This window comes from Bombus impatiens, unplaced genomic scaffold (genome assembly GCF_000188095.3).
Source record: "Bombus impatiens unplaced genomic scaffold, BIMP_2.2 scf_0166, whole genome shotgun sequence".
NCBI lineage: Eukaryota > Metazoa > Arthropoda > Insecta > Hymenoptera > Apidae > Bombus > Bombus impatiens.
Window position 1 is genome coordinate 773,263 of NT_176585.1, and position 21,214 is coordinate 794,476.

Sequence of the window (21,214 nt, forward strand, 5' to 3'; positions counted from 1 at the left end):
ACCGTCGGATAGAAAGTAGGAGAAGAGGGGAAAAGTGGCGGAAGCAAGAAAGGCGACTGCGTTTCCACGCCATGTGCTTTAAACGCGGCCGTATCCTCGCGAGTAAGAAATAGAAAATTGAACGAGTCTATGTGTCGGTGCGATTCTCTTGCCCTCGTCGCAACGAGGCAGTTGAGATAAATTGGCGAAAAGCAGAGAATGGATTGTTGCTACGTACCAAGGTGAACGTATATAGACGGCGAATGATATCAAGAGTGGCGTACAGTTGAAGTAATACGATTAGGGGAAAGGCAAATATACGAGGGAACGATTAGAGGAAAGGCGGCGAATAAAGATCGAATGGAGAACATTTAAAGACGGAAGGAAGGCGCGGGTTCGGCAAGATAGTTTGTTTTAATTAGGAACTTGCAGAATCCGCTTGGTAAGTGCAGAAACAGGAAATTGTTCAGACAGCTTTCCCACCTTCCGAGAAACAGATACAAATACTTACTCAACCTTTGACCAACTTGCCTTGTTTGTACTGAGTCGACTGACATTGTTAAAGCTTCCCAAAAATATTCAATCCTCGGAGTGTAGTCTGTGACCGGCGGGCCTTTGCTTTAGTTCCGACTGGGCTGCGATGTGTTTCCGAGAAGGACGTGACAGTGGTTTTGTGTTGCGCGTTGGGTGCTTTGTGCAAATTCAAACTTAAAAATTTAAACTATTGGTATGAATAGAACGGAGATTTTTATTTATCGTAAAGCTCGAAATATTCAATGTCAGGAATTGGACTGAATTTTGTCTAGAATTGCTTTTCACATTCGGCTACATTGCCGTTTGTAAGTATCTGGACATTTTACGTATATTTTATAGCAACAATGCATGAACGTGAAATATATGAATTAATAAGCAACTAACAGCTAGAAAATATAAAATAACAAATGCAGAACGTAGTTATTATTTGAGCCTCTCAGAAGCCAAACTCCATGATCAACATCATTTTACATACTAATTTCCCCTAATTTTATTAATCAAGAACGCAATTAGCATTCAACATCTCAACAGATGTAGGGTTTATTTTCATGAGTTTATTCGTTACGGAGATAGTATAAACGATCGCGAATTTTAAGATGAACTTTTCAAAATAATATTTGTAATTTTCACTTTCCTCTGCGTTTCCATTTACGATTTCATCAAGTTCGATCGATGAATTGGTCAGTTTCTGTGTGATTCATTGGTCAATGTATAATTTTTACTTGCGATTCTGTAATTAAATTGCACCCTGCCAGGAATAGCCAAGTGTTCAGATGCTTTTGACCAGCAGCGCACGTTTTTTGTTTGAGCAGCTGCACAGTTTTAAACGAGTTTAAAGCGAAGAATCGCTATCACGGTTTGCCTGCGTGCACGTAAGCTTAGAGTAGAGGCAAGACTACACGTCAGAATGGTGAAACACATTAAAGGCGCTGTTTGCCGGTAAGAAGAACGTGAATTTCAGTAACCGTCTAACTAAGCGGGAACCTAACTTAACATTGGAATGGCAGTAACAGTCAAGAAGCCGTATGTAAATCATCTTGAAAGCGTTGAACGCGGTCTATAATTTCTAAGACAATATAACGTAGAGAAGTTTCTTTGGCTAATAAGAAGCTGCTCATTGCGACGTCTAGCTAGGAAGCTGTATATCCGTCACGTGCATTACGGAATGAGGAATTGCTCGAAGATTGAGATCGAGCACCTTCACTTCGGAGGATTACAGGCCCTGGAATTCCTCTGATATATCTCCCCTTTGATGGATAAACGTAGACGCCTACTTTAGCTAGATTGTGTTCTACACTTAGATGGATTTCGTAGAATTTACATACGAAAAAAGTTTTATAAAACATCTGCTTAAAGGGAAAGGAATAAAATGGTAATCGGTGTTTAAATATTAAATACTAGTTTGTCAGCTTGACGAATTAATTAGTCTGTGTAAATAATAGCTATTAGATGAAGAAATTTCTCTCATGTATCCTCCTATGATTCCAGTGAATTAAGAAACAAGAAACAATTTCTTAAGATTTCAATAATAGAAAAAAACAAAGTGGTGTCAACGAATTAGGCATTAATCTAAAAGCTGATAAATAAATGGTAAATTCATCTGAAAGCAGCACCAAGTTAATTTCTATATTTAGTAGTAATAAATTCGTAATAAATCGTGAATTCTTATCGAATTTCTATACATACGCACAGCTTCTGCATTTCTTACTATTTGTCGGTTAAAAATCGTCCATTTTTAGTAAACGCATTGAGAACACAATGTAAAGATCTCCAACTCCAGCGGTGTTCTCGTAACATGCAGAACGCGTTACGCAGACGTTGCAGATACATTCGCAACTCTTTGCAGAGACGTGCGCTTGGATACTCTGCTCGCAGAACGCTCGAATTGGGAGACCCTCGGGTACGATGAAGTTCCGAAAAGAACATAAAACGAAGACTCCGGAGCTCCTATGTGGTGTGAATTCATTGAAATCGGAGCGCAGTATTATTCTGTTCTCGTGGAAATATGTCGACAACAGCAGAGCTACAACAATATAATCTTCGTTCACTGATTTTTTCCTCTTATTCTAATCTATTCTAATCTTGACTTTGTTAATACAATAATTCTATTGATATTTTCGAAACTTTATTCCAGAAGCGACTAATCTCGCGGCTTTATAATTAATTGGATGATCGAATTCCTTGAATTGCTTCAGTGCTGCAGTTTAATTTAGATTAAATGTTCTGTAGTGAGCTCCTATAGTATGATGAGATGAGATTTTCAATTTGGCTTCTGAATCCCTGAAATATTCATTATCAAGTAATACCGATAGAAAGAACCAATTATTCTACTTTCCCAAGTTCCAAATCCCTGAAATGTTCATTCCCTTGCTATTAACTTCCCTACATTTTTGCATTTCTAGATCCCATTATTCCCCACTTTTTATTATTCAATTCTTGGTTCTCTCTATATTCTTAAGAATCTTTAACTGTACTCTGTTCAACGAGCCGGGTCAGAGTGGAGGTAAATAAATGATTGGGACATTCATAAGTTTCAGATATTGTGTCACAAATCCGAGAAGTCAAAGTAAAGCTTTAACGACGACCCACGTAAATCCTCTCCAGCGAATAACTAGCTACGGAATGTTATTTTCCCATAAAAGTTATTTAAATACAGTACCGTGTTGACAGAAAGAATAATTAATTTTTTCATTTCTTAGATTCTTAAATTCCAGCAACATCGACCGAAAGAATCGATTTCCCTATTTTCTGGATTCATAGGTTACGGAACAACAAGTTGCACGATGCAAGGATTTCGAAGCAACTTCAATCATATCACGCGAAATTCGGGACAATAGAAACGACGAGGCAACTATTCGAGACCGGTGTAAACGATTGTGTAAGTTGCCTGGTAATCGTCTTAACAACTTCAAAACGGTAATTAATTTTCATAGAACGACGGGCGTAACGAGTTTCTTACATAATGGGGAGTCCGTTTTAATTATACATCATCGTCTGCAAGTTGCAGGAGCTCTCGAGTCTTCTAAGATTTCGTAAATCCATTGGAATACATTAAACCGAAACAATCCTGCTGCTCCTCTGGAAGAGGAAACGAATGAAATTGAAATTGAATCTCGTTCACTGTTGAAAACAGTGCTAGTGAGTTCCGCGATTATTTTCTCAGAATGACGAATTTTCCCAAAACTTCCTATTAACTTGGTCCATTCTTCCATTTATTTTCTTATCCTTTTTTCAATTTCTCAATTAAAGTTAAACTGGTCTATTACCAGTGCACAAGATGAGTATTTCTTCGAGATGACGAGAGTTCGGCCAACTACTTGGTTAATTCTCTGTTAAATCATGGAATTTAATCCGGCGCAAATTGTATCGAACGGCTAAAGCCACTAACTGCAAACGATCTTCGATAGCTGGCTTTGAACGAATACCGTTCCGTCGTAAAACTTAGAGGCAAGAAACCTTATGATCGATCTACATTTGCTACGAAATTGCCTAGGAAAGTATGCGAATACTTGAAGAAACCTCTTATGAATATATATTATGTGTCTTATACGAAACAATTTGAAATTCTATTAGCGCTATAATGAAACACGATTATCATGATCATATTGGTCAAAGGAGCCAATTTGAAAATGTATATAGGGGTTAGAAATTGAGTTAGAGTTTATAATGCGGACAGTCTTGTCTTATTACGGTGATAATAAAATTTCATAATGTTTTATACTCGTATAATACATATGTTAAGAGTTCAAATATTTTTCCGAGCCACTGTACGTATTTGTAAAATGAATGCGTTAAATTACCCGTAGCTTGACAAGATACGCGGTAACCGAATTTTCGAATGAATTTCTGAAAAATTTTAACCACCAGAGAAGAAATTAACGAGCCGAGTTGCCTCGTCCTTCTTCCTTTTCGGCGAAAAGCGTTCATCAACGTTGAAATTAAAATTAAATTCTACTCACCACACGAACGGTATAATACGAGAAATTTGGGATTTTTGGACTCATTCAGTTTGTCTTGCAATACGCTAAATTACCATGGAATTTAAAGATCGGTCGATTAAAATTTTCCTCTTTCATAATAACTTTGTTAGTTAATAATACAACAAATAAAACATTAAGCATCGTTCATAAATCGTTACCACGCGAGTTTTTTTTCGCGATGGAATTGTTTTCTATTATAAATATTACAGTTATAAATTATAAATAGACTGCGGATATATTTTATGTATTTTTTGGGAAATTTCGTGCTGCAAAAATACATATAATAAAAATATAACATCCTTTGCAATATTTAACGAATGATGTAAATTACTGTTCGGGTTTTATTTCTTCAATCGTATTTACGAAAATATGAGTTTACACATCCGCGGTTTACTTATGAACAGGTAAAAATTCAACAATTCGATACCTCGTAAACTGCTCCAAGGGGCATGACCAGGCAAGCGACCATAAGATCAGCGACAGCCAAACTGACGATCAAATAATTCGCCACTGACTGTAGATTTCGCTCGAGCAGGATCGCTGCTATCACGAACAGGTTCCCTGGAACAAAAATTTGTTTTAGAAAATCCCCCAAGTACTCCATCGCGTGAAGATCGAGCAAACATTCCCTAAAACAGCGACTTAAGCTTTCCGCATAATTACTCGTAGGAAACTCTAAATCGTATGCTTTCAAAACATTTCACAGTCTGTTTCATCAGCATTGAAATAGGTGACGTTATCAAGATCCCCTATCTACACGATTTTAGCGCGTGCTTTGAGGTGGTTCGCTGCAACTTTTAGGTTCACCGGGAGTCGCCGTTTTAATCATACATCCGGTTAGTTGCGCACGGTCCTCGGAACTCGCGTAAATAATTCATAAGCTGATTACCAAGGAATCCCGAAAAGCACGAAGCTGAACGATTCTCGTTTCATTTTCGATGAAAATTCCACATATTACTTTCTTCGGTTAATAATTCCGGATAAAAGATGGTCGCTGGTAGCAGATTTTCCGGATGCGTAAACTCTTCGAGTAGATTAATGTCGAAAGTAGTGGGGGTGGGGGAAATTTTTGATAAATGGATACACCGATAGATATGGTAATTATGCATAGTTTAACTTTGATTTGTTTAAGCGTTAAAAGAACGATTACAGTTCCAAGTAGGTGCAATAAAAATTGATCAACTTGGTGTGTTGTACTACCTTATAGTTGAAATTCGGTTCTCTGGTTTGAATAAAAATTGGGCGCAACAATTTTCAATTTTCTTTATAATTCAATTTTGAAATTTATAGCCTAACTATGTCGTGTGAAATTAGTGATGTGAATGAACTAAAAATATATCCAAATAATGTTACAAGTCAATTAAATTATTATTGAGTGGCAAATCTAAACTTCTACTTACGTATCATGAAACGAACTATTAAAGTTATTTATAAAATAACAATTGTATTTTACCGTATCATAAATCTGGCCTAACGGAACTCTCCAACATTTTCCATGGATAATGATATGGCATCTTGCTCGCCCTACAGACAAAGTACCTAAAATTTGACAATTTTCAAGCTAAATTCCTAGTCAACGTCATCAATCTTCGTTATCCTTTGAATTTCACTTCCACTAGCGAGTAGTGGTTACACTCGTGCTAATTATCCGCAGTCAGTGGCGAAGGTATTGCAGGTAGCATCCATTTGTCAGCAAACGGTGGACGTTGAAGCAGAGGCAACTAGCTTGTTACATTCTGTAATTAGTCTTTCGACGCTGTCGTCGCTTTGAAGGCTTAGCAAACGTTTTGACAATCGCATAATCAGTTTATTCGTTGGCCAGGTAGCGAGCCTTTAAACGAAACAGACACGCCAGCACCATCGTTTTGCGAAAACGATTTGCCAAACGCGTCCAGTTTCGGCCTGTCTTCCTATTAACGTGACGGTTTTTGAAAAATTAATTTACAACGTTGGATGACGCGTGTCGATCTCTGTCAGAGCGAACGTACAACGAGCAATTGACGTAAACTCGCAGCGGAATAAATAACACGCGCTCTCTGCGAAACGTTTATTCGATACAAAACGCACACGTCTGGAATATTTTGCAGGAAAATTCGTAAATTTATCTATCGTTTGCCAAACCGAGAAGAATCGAGAGATCGGACATTGTCCCATAAAACGATGAATTTGAAACGGCACGTTCTTCCAAACTTCACGCCTCATCGATCTTCCATTCTTCTCTTGAATCACGTGCCACGAGGATATTCATGCGCGCGCGAATATGGTTAGATATTTGTTCCGTATTTATAATTACATCGCGGATATACCTATGCATTTCTAGGAAATTTGGAAACGCAACATTGCAGAAAACGCGCGTAACGTGAAAAAAATATAGAAAATATCAACAGTATCTAGTATTTTTCATAATACAATTGGCACATAACACAATTTTTTACCAACGTTCTACTTTTTCGATCATGTTTTCGAACATATGAATTTGCAAAAAATCCAGAAGACTCTTTATAATTCATCGAAGTTCGACTCAATTATCGCTGCAGAGTAGATTGGTTTCTACACTTTCCACGGAGTTTGAATCAATGTTGAAATTAACAGTTTCCCGTGTTATAGGCATCATGGTTTGCGTTACACGGTTTTCACTCCATTTCGACCACTCGTGCTTGTTAATAACGGCGCGAGTAGTTTTCACGTCCTAACGCAATAATTTTCCACCGTAATTTGCACGTTTGAATCCTTTTTACGATGGCCGATCTTTTTTCACGTTGGTGGGCGAGTATAAAGTAAACCGACGTTTATATCACGAGAATCGTCGATTTGTAACACGTGTACACCGGAAAAGTCGCGTTGAATCCGCGGATCAGAGGAAACGTAGTTTCACTGCACACGCTGTCTTTTTCTTTTTTTCGCCCTCCCACATTTTTCTCTCGCCGACTTCGCGAACTAAATTGTTCGAGCGACAGAAAATCGAGCCTCGAAGCCGTCACAAGCACTTTACTGCACCGTAAACTCCAGACTCCGCGTAAAGCGTTTAATACGAATAAATGAACGGTGCTTGGCGAGGAGCATTTTCAAATTAGCGGTCGCGTTCCGGCCGTTTGCCCTGAAGATGGTGTTAAACTTATCCTTCGTTTCGTGGATATAGTACAGTGCATGTCAGAATTTTAGTCGAATTCGACTGATGAGAGACTATTTTCTTTCTTATTTTAAACCATAGCGCGATCGTAAGCTCGGTAGTAAAGTCGGTAAAAGGTTGCAAGCTTCGGGGAAAGATCGTGCGAGGATTGCAGCATCGACGAGAAATTCGTTTAAGGGCTCAAGCTAGAGATCGTTGGAAGATCGTACGATCAAAGTCAAAGTCTCTTGAAGATTTTAAGTCGGTACTTTATTCTTCTTTAAGGTTACGAATTCGATAGAAAAAAAGTAAAAATAAAAAAAAGAACAAGTAAACGCGAACTCCTTTCAAAATCCATCGAAGATCATCAATTTCTGGAATATTAGCTTTCGTGCTTGAGAAATCTTGGGCACATAATACTTTTTTGTTTAACATTAAAAAACATTAATTTTTATCTTATATTAAGGAATAAAAGCATTCATTTACATCATCTGTTAAGAAACATTTATATGTTTATAGTTTACTTTATCCTCGTTTGTAGTTCTACGTCGAGCTGAACTCGACATCGATCATTCTTTTTGCCTTTAGAATATGAAATAAAGTGTTTCTACCTAACCCCGATCTATATAGACACGTTATCGGTTATGGAAATGTATAAATAAAGCGAAATAATTATGAACAGCCCCCTGAATAATTGCAGTTGATCAATTTCGTTTCTAGAAAACTCACATAATTATATTTCGATTCAAAACTCTATCAATAGCATGTACCAATTCGTTGCGTAATTCCAAATGAAAGAAGAACAGATAATTCTAGTGTTAAAGTGATTTTCAAATATTAATTCACGTTTGCGAGCAAAAAAATCACCTCCGCTCAATAGAATTTCACGCTTTCACCGTTTCATTCTTAAAACTAGTCGTTTGAAAGAGGTCTCTTCGCAATCACGAATTCATTCTTGATCTCATTGCTCTCCAACCTCTACGTCTTACTAAATAAACCAGGGAAATACACTTTCCATCTTTTATCCCGCATTCATTCATTCGTAACGACGCTTCTCTTCGCTTCGTACAGCTCTTTTCTGTAACAAGGAATTCGTGACGGTATCCAACGTTCGTTAGAAGCATTGAACCGTGGTCGTTAATCGCAGTACAACGTTTTATTATAAATGAATAGACGACACACCGCTTTCACTCGAGAATACAAGATGCGTGACGCGAAAGCTCAACATGCACACAGGCTTAAGCGGGATGTTCGTGTTTCTGCTTTCAAGGCGAACTGTACGAACGCAGGTGGAATACGTAAGCCGGTATCACCTGTGGTCGAGAGCCATTCTTCTTAAATTATTCAATTTCTCTCCCACGGGATACGCGGCTGCACGCATCAACGTTTTCGATCCACGCGGTTGCTATTGCGAAATAATTCTTTTCTCTTCACGATACGTTGCTGTTGCACTTTACGGCTACTTTCACCAACCTCTTACAGTACGTGCTGTTTCCCCCCTCCCCTCCTCCTCCATCATTCTATTACTATGAGGCACGAAATAAAATTGCGCCAGAGAAAACCTCAACGTTCCAGATGGTAATCGTAAAACAGTGGAAAGAACGTTCGAGAAATCGCGCAGTCGAAGTGATGGTAGGGGATGAAACTGAGATGAAAGCTGACTAAAGAAATGGCAAATGGTGATTGTCTGGAGGAAATTCGAGTTTTATCTTCTCCTGTTCGATGCACGAGTCAAAAGTCATTCAAATTCAGGTGGAATAAGAGCGGCATGTCTAACGTTATATACGAGAACGGCGATTCAATCCATGGCTCTCTTGATTTTGTCAACGAGCTGTTCAAAGAACATTTCATTCTAGAGAACAACTTATCGATTATAATCATTATTTTTTGAGTAATCATTCTGGTAATTGTTCCGAGGGAATATTCCTTAGAACAGTAGAGCAACAAGCGAATCGTGCAATTGAAATGATCATGGAATAAAGAAGATGAAAGTCGAACTTGTCCCAAAATAATGGTAAATGTCGATGGGTTGAGAAAAATTTGATTTTTATTCTCTGCTTTTGAATGGATGGAGTTGAAAGTCATTTAAATTTAGACGAAGAGCAGTAAGTATATTTTAATTGACCCGGAGAGCGAAATGAAAATAGCTGTCAATTACCATAGGCGTAGTTATTCGCTAGCAATACGATGAAGTATTGAGTAGCCAACTCAATATTTATTGGGCAATAACGCGGTGCTTATGGACATCGAGTAACCAGTATAGCTCTAGATCAACGATTTAAGCACTTTGATAGACGATTACTCACGTGTAAAGATTGACGTAATAGTCGGGCTGAAATAAAAACTGACACGATTTTCCGTTATTACGCGATCCAGCTGATATTCGACTGATTAGTCGACGATTAATTTTTATTCTCGTAATCATCGTAAGTGGTCGAAACGAGCCGCGCATCAACGATAAACATCTCGGTGCGTTAGAGTTTCGTTGAACTCGCGATACGCTCAGAAACGGTTGATATTATTCGGCAATAGATTCTGGTACAGCCTTTAGCGTCTGAGAATTTTTACGAAACAATAATGGCTGTCTGAAATAATCGTTTATCAATTAAAAACAATCGTCATTTTTTCACAGTCTCAACCGCCTCTGTCTTAAATGGTCTCCCAAAATAATAAGAGCAATTTAGACGTTTTCTATTGTGCGACATTTAATCACGATGCACAATAACTAATATTATGGTTTGATAAGTGTTATTTGAAAGCCAATAATCACACGTCATGTGACAACATGTGAAAATTGTGACATAATTACGCGGAGCGTTTTGGTCGTTGTCAAGCGTCCGTAAAATTACTCTAATTTCGACACAGATATGGATACCTGGGCAATGTTCAACGGGCCGTTAGTTAGGCAGCGAACTGTACTAATAACAGAATTTACAGTCAGACAACTCCGAGAAAGGAGGAGAAGCCTCGGTCTACGTATGAATATGTATGCCGGTCAAACACTGACATCGTCCCCCTCAGGCGCTGGTCACTGCTAATCGAAGTACTTTTCTACCCAAGCTTAATCGCATTTGATGTTTCTGACACACTGCACGAGCTCTCCGAATTAGCTCAGATAGGAACTTCGTCCTCAAACTTCGTCTTTGCGATTCGATTCAATTGGTACGCGATCATTAGCAATGCAAGCATTACCGTCACCGGTTGTAAATAACGAAACTTCACCAACCAAGTTTTCGAACATAAACGAACTGTAAGTTGGTTTTGATAATTTGATGAGCCTGATGAAATTCGAATAAATCACTGCCAACCTTGAACGAGATAGTTTGCAAACTGTGATAGTATATTTTGTTTGTTCGTAAAATTTTTCGCTTTTAAAAAGGAAGAATAGAATAGCGATACTGAGATGTAAATACTCTTTTGTTTAATCATTGTCGAAATTAATTTCAATGACATTTTTCAGCGAATAAATCAACAAATGTTTCTTTATGCACTGCTTGTTTCGTTAAGAGTATTAATATATGAATTAATCTTGAATACGGTAGTTTTCAACCGTGATACCGTTTTGTTCGCCATTCAAATTTTCCGCTTTCATAAAAGGCAAATATAATATCGACACTGAAATGTAAATATGTTTTCGTTTAGTCATTGTCGATTTTAATATCAAAGAAAATTTCCACCGAATAAATCAACAAATATTTCTTTACACGCAGCTTATTTCGTTAAAGGTATTAACGTATGAATTAATCTTGAATAAGGTGGTTTTCAAACGTGATACCATTCTGTCTGCTCTTTAATAAACTGTCCATTCATCTAAAACAAAAAATATAAAATCAATACGGAAGCATAAATACGTTTTCGTTGAATAATCGTCGATTTTAGCTCGAACGAAATATTTCAGCGAGCAAAATTAACAAATATTTCTTTAAACGTAGCTTGTCTGATTAAAAGTATTAATGCACGAATTAATCTTGAATTGGAACCGTCTCCAATTATGATACTGTTGCTCGTTAAATTCGTTCAATATTTCTACAAATACAACAATCGTGTACGTACTTATATAAAGAGAAAAATCTACATGGAAGAATAAATATTTTTTTCGTTGAATCGTTAATTTTCGCGGAACAAGATCAACGAATAATTCTTTAAACGAGGTTTGCCTGATTAACGGTATTAACACCTGAGTGAAGATTTTTCATACAAGAATCAACGAGCATTTTCGTCACGAATCAGCGATACATTTTGCTAAAGTGAATATCCAGGACGCAGAGTAACGGCGTGCGCGATGTGCGTTCGAGCGTTAGCCGGCACTACGAGCCGGAAACTTACTGTCATATTTATTTCCGGCTCCGTGGAACGTTCACTGGCGCGTTCCAACTTTCCAACCCCGAACACGCTAGTCAGATTGAAGTAGCTGAATTCTCGCTGTTCTTGCCGACGGTTCTCGAACAATCCCTCTCCCCTCCGGTTTGAATAAACGTTCCAGAAAAAGATCTTCCACTTCTCGGCAAATGCTTCCTGCTCGAGAATGTCGAATTCTTTCTGAGACAACTCATTGATTTCATGTAACTTTTTCTTTAGTTCTAAAGAAGTTGCGGTCGACCGACGAACGTCCAACACGTTGTTCCTTCTAATTAAACTACTTCGTGGTTGCATTCAACTAGCCACAACTCATATTTCCAAAGAAACTTTTCTTATTCTTCCCCCGTTAGTTTCCCCCGGGTTTTCGCCATATCCTACACGATCCTCTTTCGTTTCGTCCACTGTCCCTCTCCTTCTTCGCTACTGTTATCCTTCGGACCGAGTTAAATTATGTTAAAATATATAGAATACGATGTTGGTCAAGAACTTTTTCTTGCTCGTGGAAATTGATGAGAAAGGTAGATCTGTTTCGATGAGAATGGAAGCATTTAGTATTAGGGGTAGAGTAATGAATAATGGAACGCGTTTTGAATTAATGGACAATACGGTATGGTAAGAAAAAAAGTTTTATACAAGGACTATTGGAGACAATAGAAAAAAATTATAATCAGATTTAATTGGTATTTTAAGTATATCTATAATATTAAAAAACATTTTGAATTTTGCGATGAGATATAGGCGTTTGTATGATTAAATAAAAATTTATCATTTTGAAACGATATCTATCGAATTAAGAATCCTGATAATACCTGAAGAATATTTTATGCTTGAGTAGATTAAATTCTTATTTAAAGTACTATATTAAATGAAAGTATTTTATTTAATAATTTTATCTAAATATTCTGAATTTTAAATGAAAAATCTAAATATTCTAATTTAATCCACTATTCCAAAAAGCTGCACAAAAAGACGCTGCAGGAAAACGGAAGGATTAAGAAGGAACAATAAGTACAATTCCAAGTAATAGCCTGCAGTGGTTAAAAGAGATAAAATAATCCCTGAAAGTTTCAGCCAGTATTATTGAAGATTAACAAAATAAAATATTCTACTTACAATTGGTAGCCATAGTGCCAAAAATATAAAGATTACAAACATCTTAAGATATAAACTATCCTAGAGAATATCGCCAAAACTAACAAATGGATAACGAAAGTAATTATAGAAGAAGTAGATAAAGGAGAAGAAAAATGTAATAAAATACGAAAGCTTCAAATCCAAAGGAGGCTCGACACTAAAATGAAAGAGACGATAGTAAAACAATCCTGTCAACTTCCACGACTCGAGTAAGAGTTACGCAGATGGTTCATCGAATCATCATCAAACGAAACGAAACTACCAGTAACATTCGTGAATCATCAAGATACCGGATACAGGCTCGAATCCTTCAGTATAGAATGATATTACGCGAAGGGATGGCAAAGTAGTACAGAGGAGGCATAAAGGTTTACGAACCTTTTCTATACAGCTTAAATAGGCCATTCACCATCCTGGACGAGTAAACTACCTTCTTTCTATTTGGTCATCGTAGACGTATAGAGGAGACGCGGTCGATATAGGCAGCGTCTCTTCTCGCTATCCTTGACGTGAAAAAGACATCCTACCTTTCCAAAGAACATCCTCTCTCTCTCTATATATATATATACGTATTAAAGAAAAATCGTGATTTTGCCTATATCGGTGTCTGACTCGGCGAAATCGAATCTGTCGTTTGAAAGCAGCAAAAATTCTACGATTTGCGGGAGGATTAAAGAAGCAGGACGAGCTTTTATTGACACGTACGATAAGCTACGTTGCGATCCGCCCAACTAAAACGTTAATGTCATTTCTTTGCTATTATGGCCGAAAGAACATTTCGCCCTTTGAAACGACTCCACGAATTAGAGGAAACCAGCGAGCCGTGCTCCAATTGAATTCGCCGATTGAAAGTAGAAAAATTCTACTTTGTGGCAGACAAAGCCCGGCGATGAAATTTTTAGGTTCCTCTGGTGTTTCCACGGTAATGAGGACAAAAATTGGGCGATTCATCGATCGTCGGCTCGTGTTTCAATTACGTGCCCTACGTTCAACATTTGATTAATGACAATCTACTAATGGCGAGGGGAATTCGCTAACGAAATTAATTAATCGGAACTAGTAGATAACTTCGTGCACGTTAGTAACGCCGATGCTCGCTTTAGATTTAGGTGAAGCAATCATCATTGCCGATGCCCCCGCGATCGTTACTGTACGAAATTGGCAATTATCCAACGAACTAGATATCCTGTAGCTTTTATGTAAAAAAGTCTACGCCAAAAGCGGACGTTCCTTATTTGCAATTCAGCAGTAGTATCTCACTTATGAAAATTAACTAATTAAAATTAATGAAAATTTAAAACGCTTTGTACAATATTCGTAATACGTTCGTAAAGAGTTTTTTTCACACAGCTGCTCGATTTACATGATGAACTGAAAGCTGCGTAAATCCGTAAGTGTTCGCAATGTCCAGCCAATAATTAAATTTCCATAGTATTGACCCCGACGTTCGAATTCGAAGGTGCAAGACTGACTCACAGATTGGAAAAAGGTTGTTTCGAATCGCATTAAAGATTGGCGAAGCAGAGAGACAGAATGAAAGTGAATTTTAAAACAACTCGATCAATTTGACCACTGAATTGTCCAGTGGTTCAGTTTTTCTCAATATTTGGCCAATTTTGATAATGCCATTTCGGCGCAATACAATTCCCTTTTAATTCTTATTTCCTTCGACATCTCGTTCTATTTTCATCTTTTCTCGATCAAGAGCAGAAAGGCTATCAGAAAATTACCGATGTCAGCAAAAAACGTAATTAACAATCCTTCCAAGATGGCCCGAATCCCATTAGCCATTCTCAGAAATGGCACATCCCAAGGATAGGCTGTCTTAAATTTTGCAAATTCTATTCGTCTTCGAAGCAGCCAGAAATTAAGTAATCTGCATCGCATCTCCAGTTTATGAAGCGAACTGTTCCTGTGTCGCAAAAGAGGGGTCTGATATCTAAATCCCTATATAATCGTTATAACTTAGTTTCTTCGACTCTCTAAATTATTTAAGATCATATCGTTTATTTTTCTAGAAAGACGATCATCTTGAATTTATAACGGCGGATGGGATAAGGGTTATCTCTTAATGGCAATCGTTGACTCGATATTGATTAATCTATTGGACGCTAAAATTTTATCATAAGATGATCTTGAGGAACTGGAAATTGATGCCCCCGGGGCGATTGTTGTTTTCTCGATTGTTGTTTCATCTTGACACATAGAATATCCCTGACCTTACTTGTGCCATGATTTTAGTACCACGGTGAAGAAATAACAAGATATTTATTGCCCTTTTTTAAAGGTTTGTTTTAAGGTACTTTAATATATAATAATTTAATGCATAATAATTATTAAATATGATCCCACTGAATATATTGATTAATATTAAATATTTTTAATATATTCTTCCACTAAATATTTCCTAACTTCCATGTAGTACATTTTCAGGCACGTTTCTAACTTTCCCAATATAACCGCTTAACCAGTCTAATTCCACAGCAGCTAATGAAACTCCAACATCTCTTTAACACGTACAATACATTCGTAAAATATATCTACGAGTGTTCGAATACTTTCGTAAGCTTGTACATACTGTACATATAACTCAAATATCCATTTAAAAATGGAATTAATGTTTCTGCAAATATGTTAGAGACCATCGTATGCACAGGTCTATGGAGAGGAATAATAGATTCTTATTGGCACTTTTTTCAGAGACATTAAACACGCGTTCGCTATGCCGAACGAAGGTCTCATGAAATTCTAATCGAACCATTAACTCTGAGGCGCCTGATAGCTCTCCTAGCTCATTTCGTCGCCGTCGAAACGGATATTTCCTCTCCGTGCGCTACTTTCCAAGTCTTTCGACCGATTCTATCCGCGTAGATGCGTGCGTGGATGCGTCACACGGTTACCCTCGTCATTCCCGATAATACATTACGCGGCGCGGAAACGTGTCAGCTTTAGATTAATCTCCCATTGTACTTGTGTGGTGCACCGTTCACGCCGTCCGCGAAACTACACGTTAACAACAGACACCATTACATCGACCAACAGAGAGACAGAGCTTGCACGTGCAGGCTGCTTGTACAGTAAGCGGAAGGAGAACGATTAATTGATTAGACACCGACAACCAGATTCGAAGTTTCCACTCACTCGTGTATATGTTGAGCCGTTTTTGTAAAATTGATGTCCCATTTCGTCGATTTGCATCCGATAATCAAACGCACTCGAACGCCCCTGCTTTGGCAATTTAAATTAATCGAAAGGTTAATTTTGCCAGTTCTCTGTCTGGTGAAAGGGAATTCAAAAACAATTAACACGCTGACTGTCAACATAACCGACGATAATACATTTTTTTTAGAATGATTAAAATACGATAAATTTCATGGATTGAAAGAGGTTTAACAGTATGAATGACTTGGATAGCATTGTCAGACAGAATTACGCAAAATACAATATATCCTGCAAAATTTCAACTGTGTGATATAGTACGTTTAAAACTGTTGCGGATGCCAGAAATATATAAAATTCACGTGGCAGTCAATGGAGTTAATGCATTTGACATTTCCATAGTATCAATGGAGATACTACAAAGGTACTACCAAATGATATCAGATTTACTACGCTTAGATCCAATTAACACGTAAATGCCGTAAATATAGGGTGAGTCAATAATCGGTATAATTTTGTAGTTGTTGTACCTACTTTGAAATACTATAAATATACAATATTTTCCAATCTTCTGGTAATAATTACAAACTAAACAAAATAAGTGGAGTAATAATATCACTAATACACTGTTCGACAAAAAAATTGCAACACCTTGATGCGATTTCGTATATAAAATGTTGCTACGTTTTTGGTGAGCAGCGTAAATTGAATTGAATTCGGTATAAAAACTTTCCCTATTTACACGTATACTCGTTTCTATATATAACACTTACGAAGTTTCTCTCAATCTCCAGCAACTCCAAAAACCATTTCCTTCTACCGAACGTACTTTCCAAAATATTCGCAGCGATAGATTAATATCGAACACCCGAGCGAACTGGACCATCAGATCGTCAATAAGTTGCCCCGTCTATGCTCGATACTTTTTAATGTGTCACCCTGCACACACACACACACACACACACACACGTACACACCTACTTCGAGACTCGTCCTGCGTCCAACAGCTTTTACTTTTCCAGTTGGAAGTTCGCCAATAAATGAGGCCACGAAACAAATAAAACTTTCCCCGATCATTTTTAACAACTTATCAAATTTCTTGGTCGAAGCGTCGAATCCAAGAGTAGAAGCAGAACTTACCAATAATGGTGACGGATATCAGGAGACCAAGAACCATAGTCGTGAGGATGATCGAGGCATCGGTGAACGCCAACCCGTCGGTGGACGAATTCGCAGTCTGGTTTACGTGTTCCTCCATGACGTACGAGATATAATCCTCTCAGTTCCAGCAGGCTCTTCAATGTATGTCGGCTATCATCTCCTTAAATAGCGTACCATGGTCCACCGGTACGAGGAGATCCGCGAGATATGAATCTTCTATTCAAGGCGATCTTGGCTAGTCGACTTCTTCGAGTTCGCCAAGTTAGTGTCTGTTTGTTGAAATTGTAATACGAATGTCGTCGGCTAATATCCTCATTCGCCGCGCAGAATTTTCACCGTTATCCATTTTTCGCGGACAACGGTCACAATTTTGCCCAACGACTTAAAGGCTTTTCCTTCGAGTCGGAGGTGAGCTCTGCAACAGAGAAAGAAATGAATTTTAATTGGTAGAATTGGTGTATCAAGTTGAAAAACAGATGGAAGATGATTGAAGAGGTTTTACTATGGTTTACTGGAATAAATTGTGTAAGCCAGCTGAGAATCGATCAAAATCAAATCGCTTTTTCAAACGTGCTACAAAACCATCAATTAGTATCTGCAGTAATAAAATTTTACACCTATGAATATGGAAGCTGTACCTTTCTTTCGCTTCTAACTAATACAATTTAAATATTGGAAATGCAGAGAATTTCATGTCAGTGAATTTTTTACATAAGCGTTGGCATTTGTAATAAAAAAGCAGAATATTCTAGAAAAGTCTCGTACTTCTTTCTCATAAGCCCTATAATTTCTCGTGTATTAAGCTGCACGTTATTCTAAATTCACTCGGTTCGCTGTCGCTTCACACGAATCTTTCACAATCGCTCAGAATTACGCTACTACAAATTTCTTTCCGCTCACTGAATATACATACGCGGATCTATTTTTTTATCGAATTAGTCACGTTATTCAGACGAAGTCTCTTTGGGAAAAACGATCGAAAGAAATGAACGAGTAGTATCACCTTCACGGTGGTACGCAGAAGTAACGAAATTGGAGTAATCGATCGACAATTATTGGAATTGAAACGCTGACTGCCGGTGCAGACCGTGTTCGGTTATAAATATGGGCAAAAGAGAAACGAGGTAAAGGGAGAGAGTATAGAGGAGTGAAAAATAAAAAAAGAGAAAAAAGAACGAGAGGCAAAGAGGTGTGTGTCCACGATGAACGAGCATCATAAAATTGCTTGCCGAGGTCACGTGCGCTATATTTAATTTTTCGATAGACACGTTTCATTAACTCTGGAGCTAGTGAAACGATTCTGGCTCGCTGTCTAGATTCAATTGTTGCGCGGAATCAAATTGACAGGTCCGTGAATTACCGTTTCATAGATCCGTGTCCGCGCGATGACACTTTTAAATACTTCATCAGATATCCATCGTCCATTTGGTAGTCGGACTGCACGCAGAAAAATTCCATCGCGAGTTTCGTTGCGAATTAACCGCCGGTCAAAGTGACATCGATGATACTGGAGAGACACCAGGCGAGTACAAAACGAGAGGAAGAGGATCGTTTCAGGTCAAGAAATTTCCACTCCTTCGAGACCATTAAAAAGTTAAAAAGGGGTGTAAGAAAAGGTGAAGGAGAACGAAGAGAAGTACTCGTAAAGATGCGCCAGATAAAACAGCCACTTTCGCGGGTTATTAAATAAATTTTATGGCGATTCGCCGCGCGAGAAACGTCGCTTCGCTATTTCCCTTCGTTATTTCCATTTTACTTTAATACGCGTTGACACGTTTTGCTGTTCGTTTTTTTACCGATGCAAATTCATCTATTTTCCCTCTTTCTTACACTTTTCCTTCTTTCTCACCGGTCTCAATTCTCCCGATTTTCTCTTTTTTATTTCCTTCATTTTTCTCGCTGGTATGTCTCGATTATTGATATTTCTCTATCCGGTTTTCCTTTCTTACATTCTCTATCCTTTTTACATTTTTATCTTCCTTTTCTTCCCATTCTCCTCACAATTTTCCTTTCTTTCTTTACAGATTCCCTTTCTTTTCCTCCCTTCCTTTCCTTCTTCCGTTATTAACTCGCCTGCGTGCGCGTGCTACGATTCCCAAAAAATCTGTAATCCTCTTCCCTCCTTTCTTTGTTCTCTCCTCCTTTTTCTTCATCATGCCTCCCATTCTTCCTTCTCTACCCTCACACCTCCCTTACTTTGCCTTTCTTCGCCTTTGTTCATCCTTCCTTCCACTTTTTCCTTTTCTCTCATTTTCATCCGTACCAAAGCGGCGAATTAACCACCACGCCAACGCCCGTAATAATCAGTGACGTTCCGATTAAAATAACGCAACGAAACAGCCATATACCATAAATTGTGCGAGCGATGTCGAAATTCTGCTGGAGAAATAATTTTTTAACGCGCGCGCGCTATTCGTAACTAATACTATCGCGATCCGCAGCGCGTAATGAACGCTGCGAAAAAGTAATTTCAATTAAAATTCGTTCCGAAGAAATTCATCAAATGGTTGGCGTCCATTTCCCCGCATCAATTTTACGGGGAACAGCGTCGAGAAGTTTCCTCTAACTTTCCTGACTTCGTCCTGCGCCATTAATGACCACGGCTCCCCTTTAACGACCAGCAGCGTTTCAACAAACCTGGCAGGGATCATTTGTACCAGTTTTTTCAAAGTAAAGATCTCTCCTTCTCTATATATCGTTCCATAACGCGTTCAGTATCCCCTCAACAAATTATATTTCCGCGGAAACGCATCTTGCTCAATATGTTTTTCGTTTCTACGTGTCTCACGTGTATAGAGTGAAGTTTCCGTGGTACGTGATGAAACAAAGGTTCCCCTTGTTTCCTCGACGAATCGAACGTCGTATAACGTGCCGTTGTTCCATCGGGCGGAGCATTAATTGCACCATTGTTTCGACAATGTCGTTAATCGAATAAAGTAGCAGCTCAACTCTAGGAGCCAAGTATTAATTAGTTTATCCCGCGAGCTATCGGCTTGAGAGCTGCCTCTGTCTGTAACGAGCCGAATCCACTAACGGAAATGAACGTCGTCGTCGCGTGAACGATCATTTTTTTCGTTATTGAATCGCGTAATGATCGTGAAATTGTCGGATGGGGGATTAATCAACTGCTCGCGTGGAATTACCATTGAAACGTCGATTAATCGATATTGTAACCATATTACTCCGAACTACACTTCTACCAATTTCGTCAAAGTTCAAATTATAACAGACGTGTTATGTTTCATGATTAAAACGTCGGAGAATCTTGAAACGAAGATGAATTACTTCCTGACAAGGATCGATGATTGAACGATTAATCTTTGGGGAAGAATTAAAATGAAAAACATGTACTATATAATCTGCGGCGATTTTGCAACAACAAATTTCATTTAAATGATAGAAATTATTTCGAGGATTTATAAGAGTACGAAATTTCACAAATAAAATTAACCCTATCCCGAACTTCGATTACTTTACTTTCCAACTGTTATCTCAAAATTGTAAACTTTCATCAATGTTCACGATAAAATTCATTTTATTGCTACATAAACGTAGCCGAGAATTGTGTATGATTCCGACAATTACAATCAAAAGATCGTTACTAGACAGCGGATCCGTTGGAAATTCATACTTCTACAAACTAGAGAAATGTAATCTAAATGGAGATTCGTTCCCTCGCTTTAAATATTACAACGAGTACTATGTATTTTCGATATATCGTATAAATTTGCATGTTACGCGCATTCTATGCATTTTTCAACGTTCTTTCTTTCTTCTTTCTCTCCGTTTAGCTGTGGCA

General features: G+C 38.0%; 1 protein-coding gene across 8 annotated transcripts in view; it reads right to left on the reverse strand.

Moving 5' to 3' along the window:
• LOC100748481 (5-hydroxytryptamine receptor) overlaps nt 1-21,214 on the reverse strand; it is a 158,799-nt gene that overhangs the window by 26,577 nt on the left and 111,008 nt on the right. For 6 of the 8 annotated variants that reach the window (XM_024365993.2, XM_012382738.2, XM_003487591.4 and 3 more), the window contains 2 exons: nt 17,395-17,830; nt 4,921-5,054 (listed from right to left, as the gene is read on the reverse strand). In XM_024365993.2, the coding sequence (XP_024221761.1) occupies nt 4,921-5,054; nt 17,395-17,512 (252 nt within the window). In that variant the 5' untranslated portion in view covers nt 17,513-17,830. Of the gene's footprint in view, nt 1-4,920; nt 5,055-5,246; nt 5,392-17,394; nt 17,831-21,214 lie in introns of those variants that run through there. The other 2 variants (XM_012382740.3, XM_033319556.1) reach the window with 2 other exon arrangements.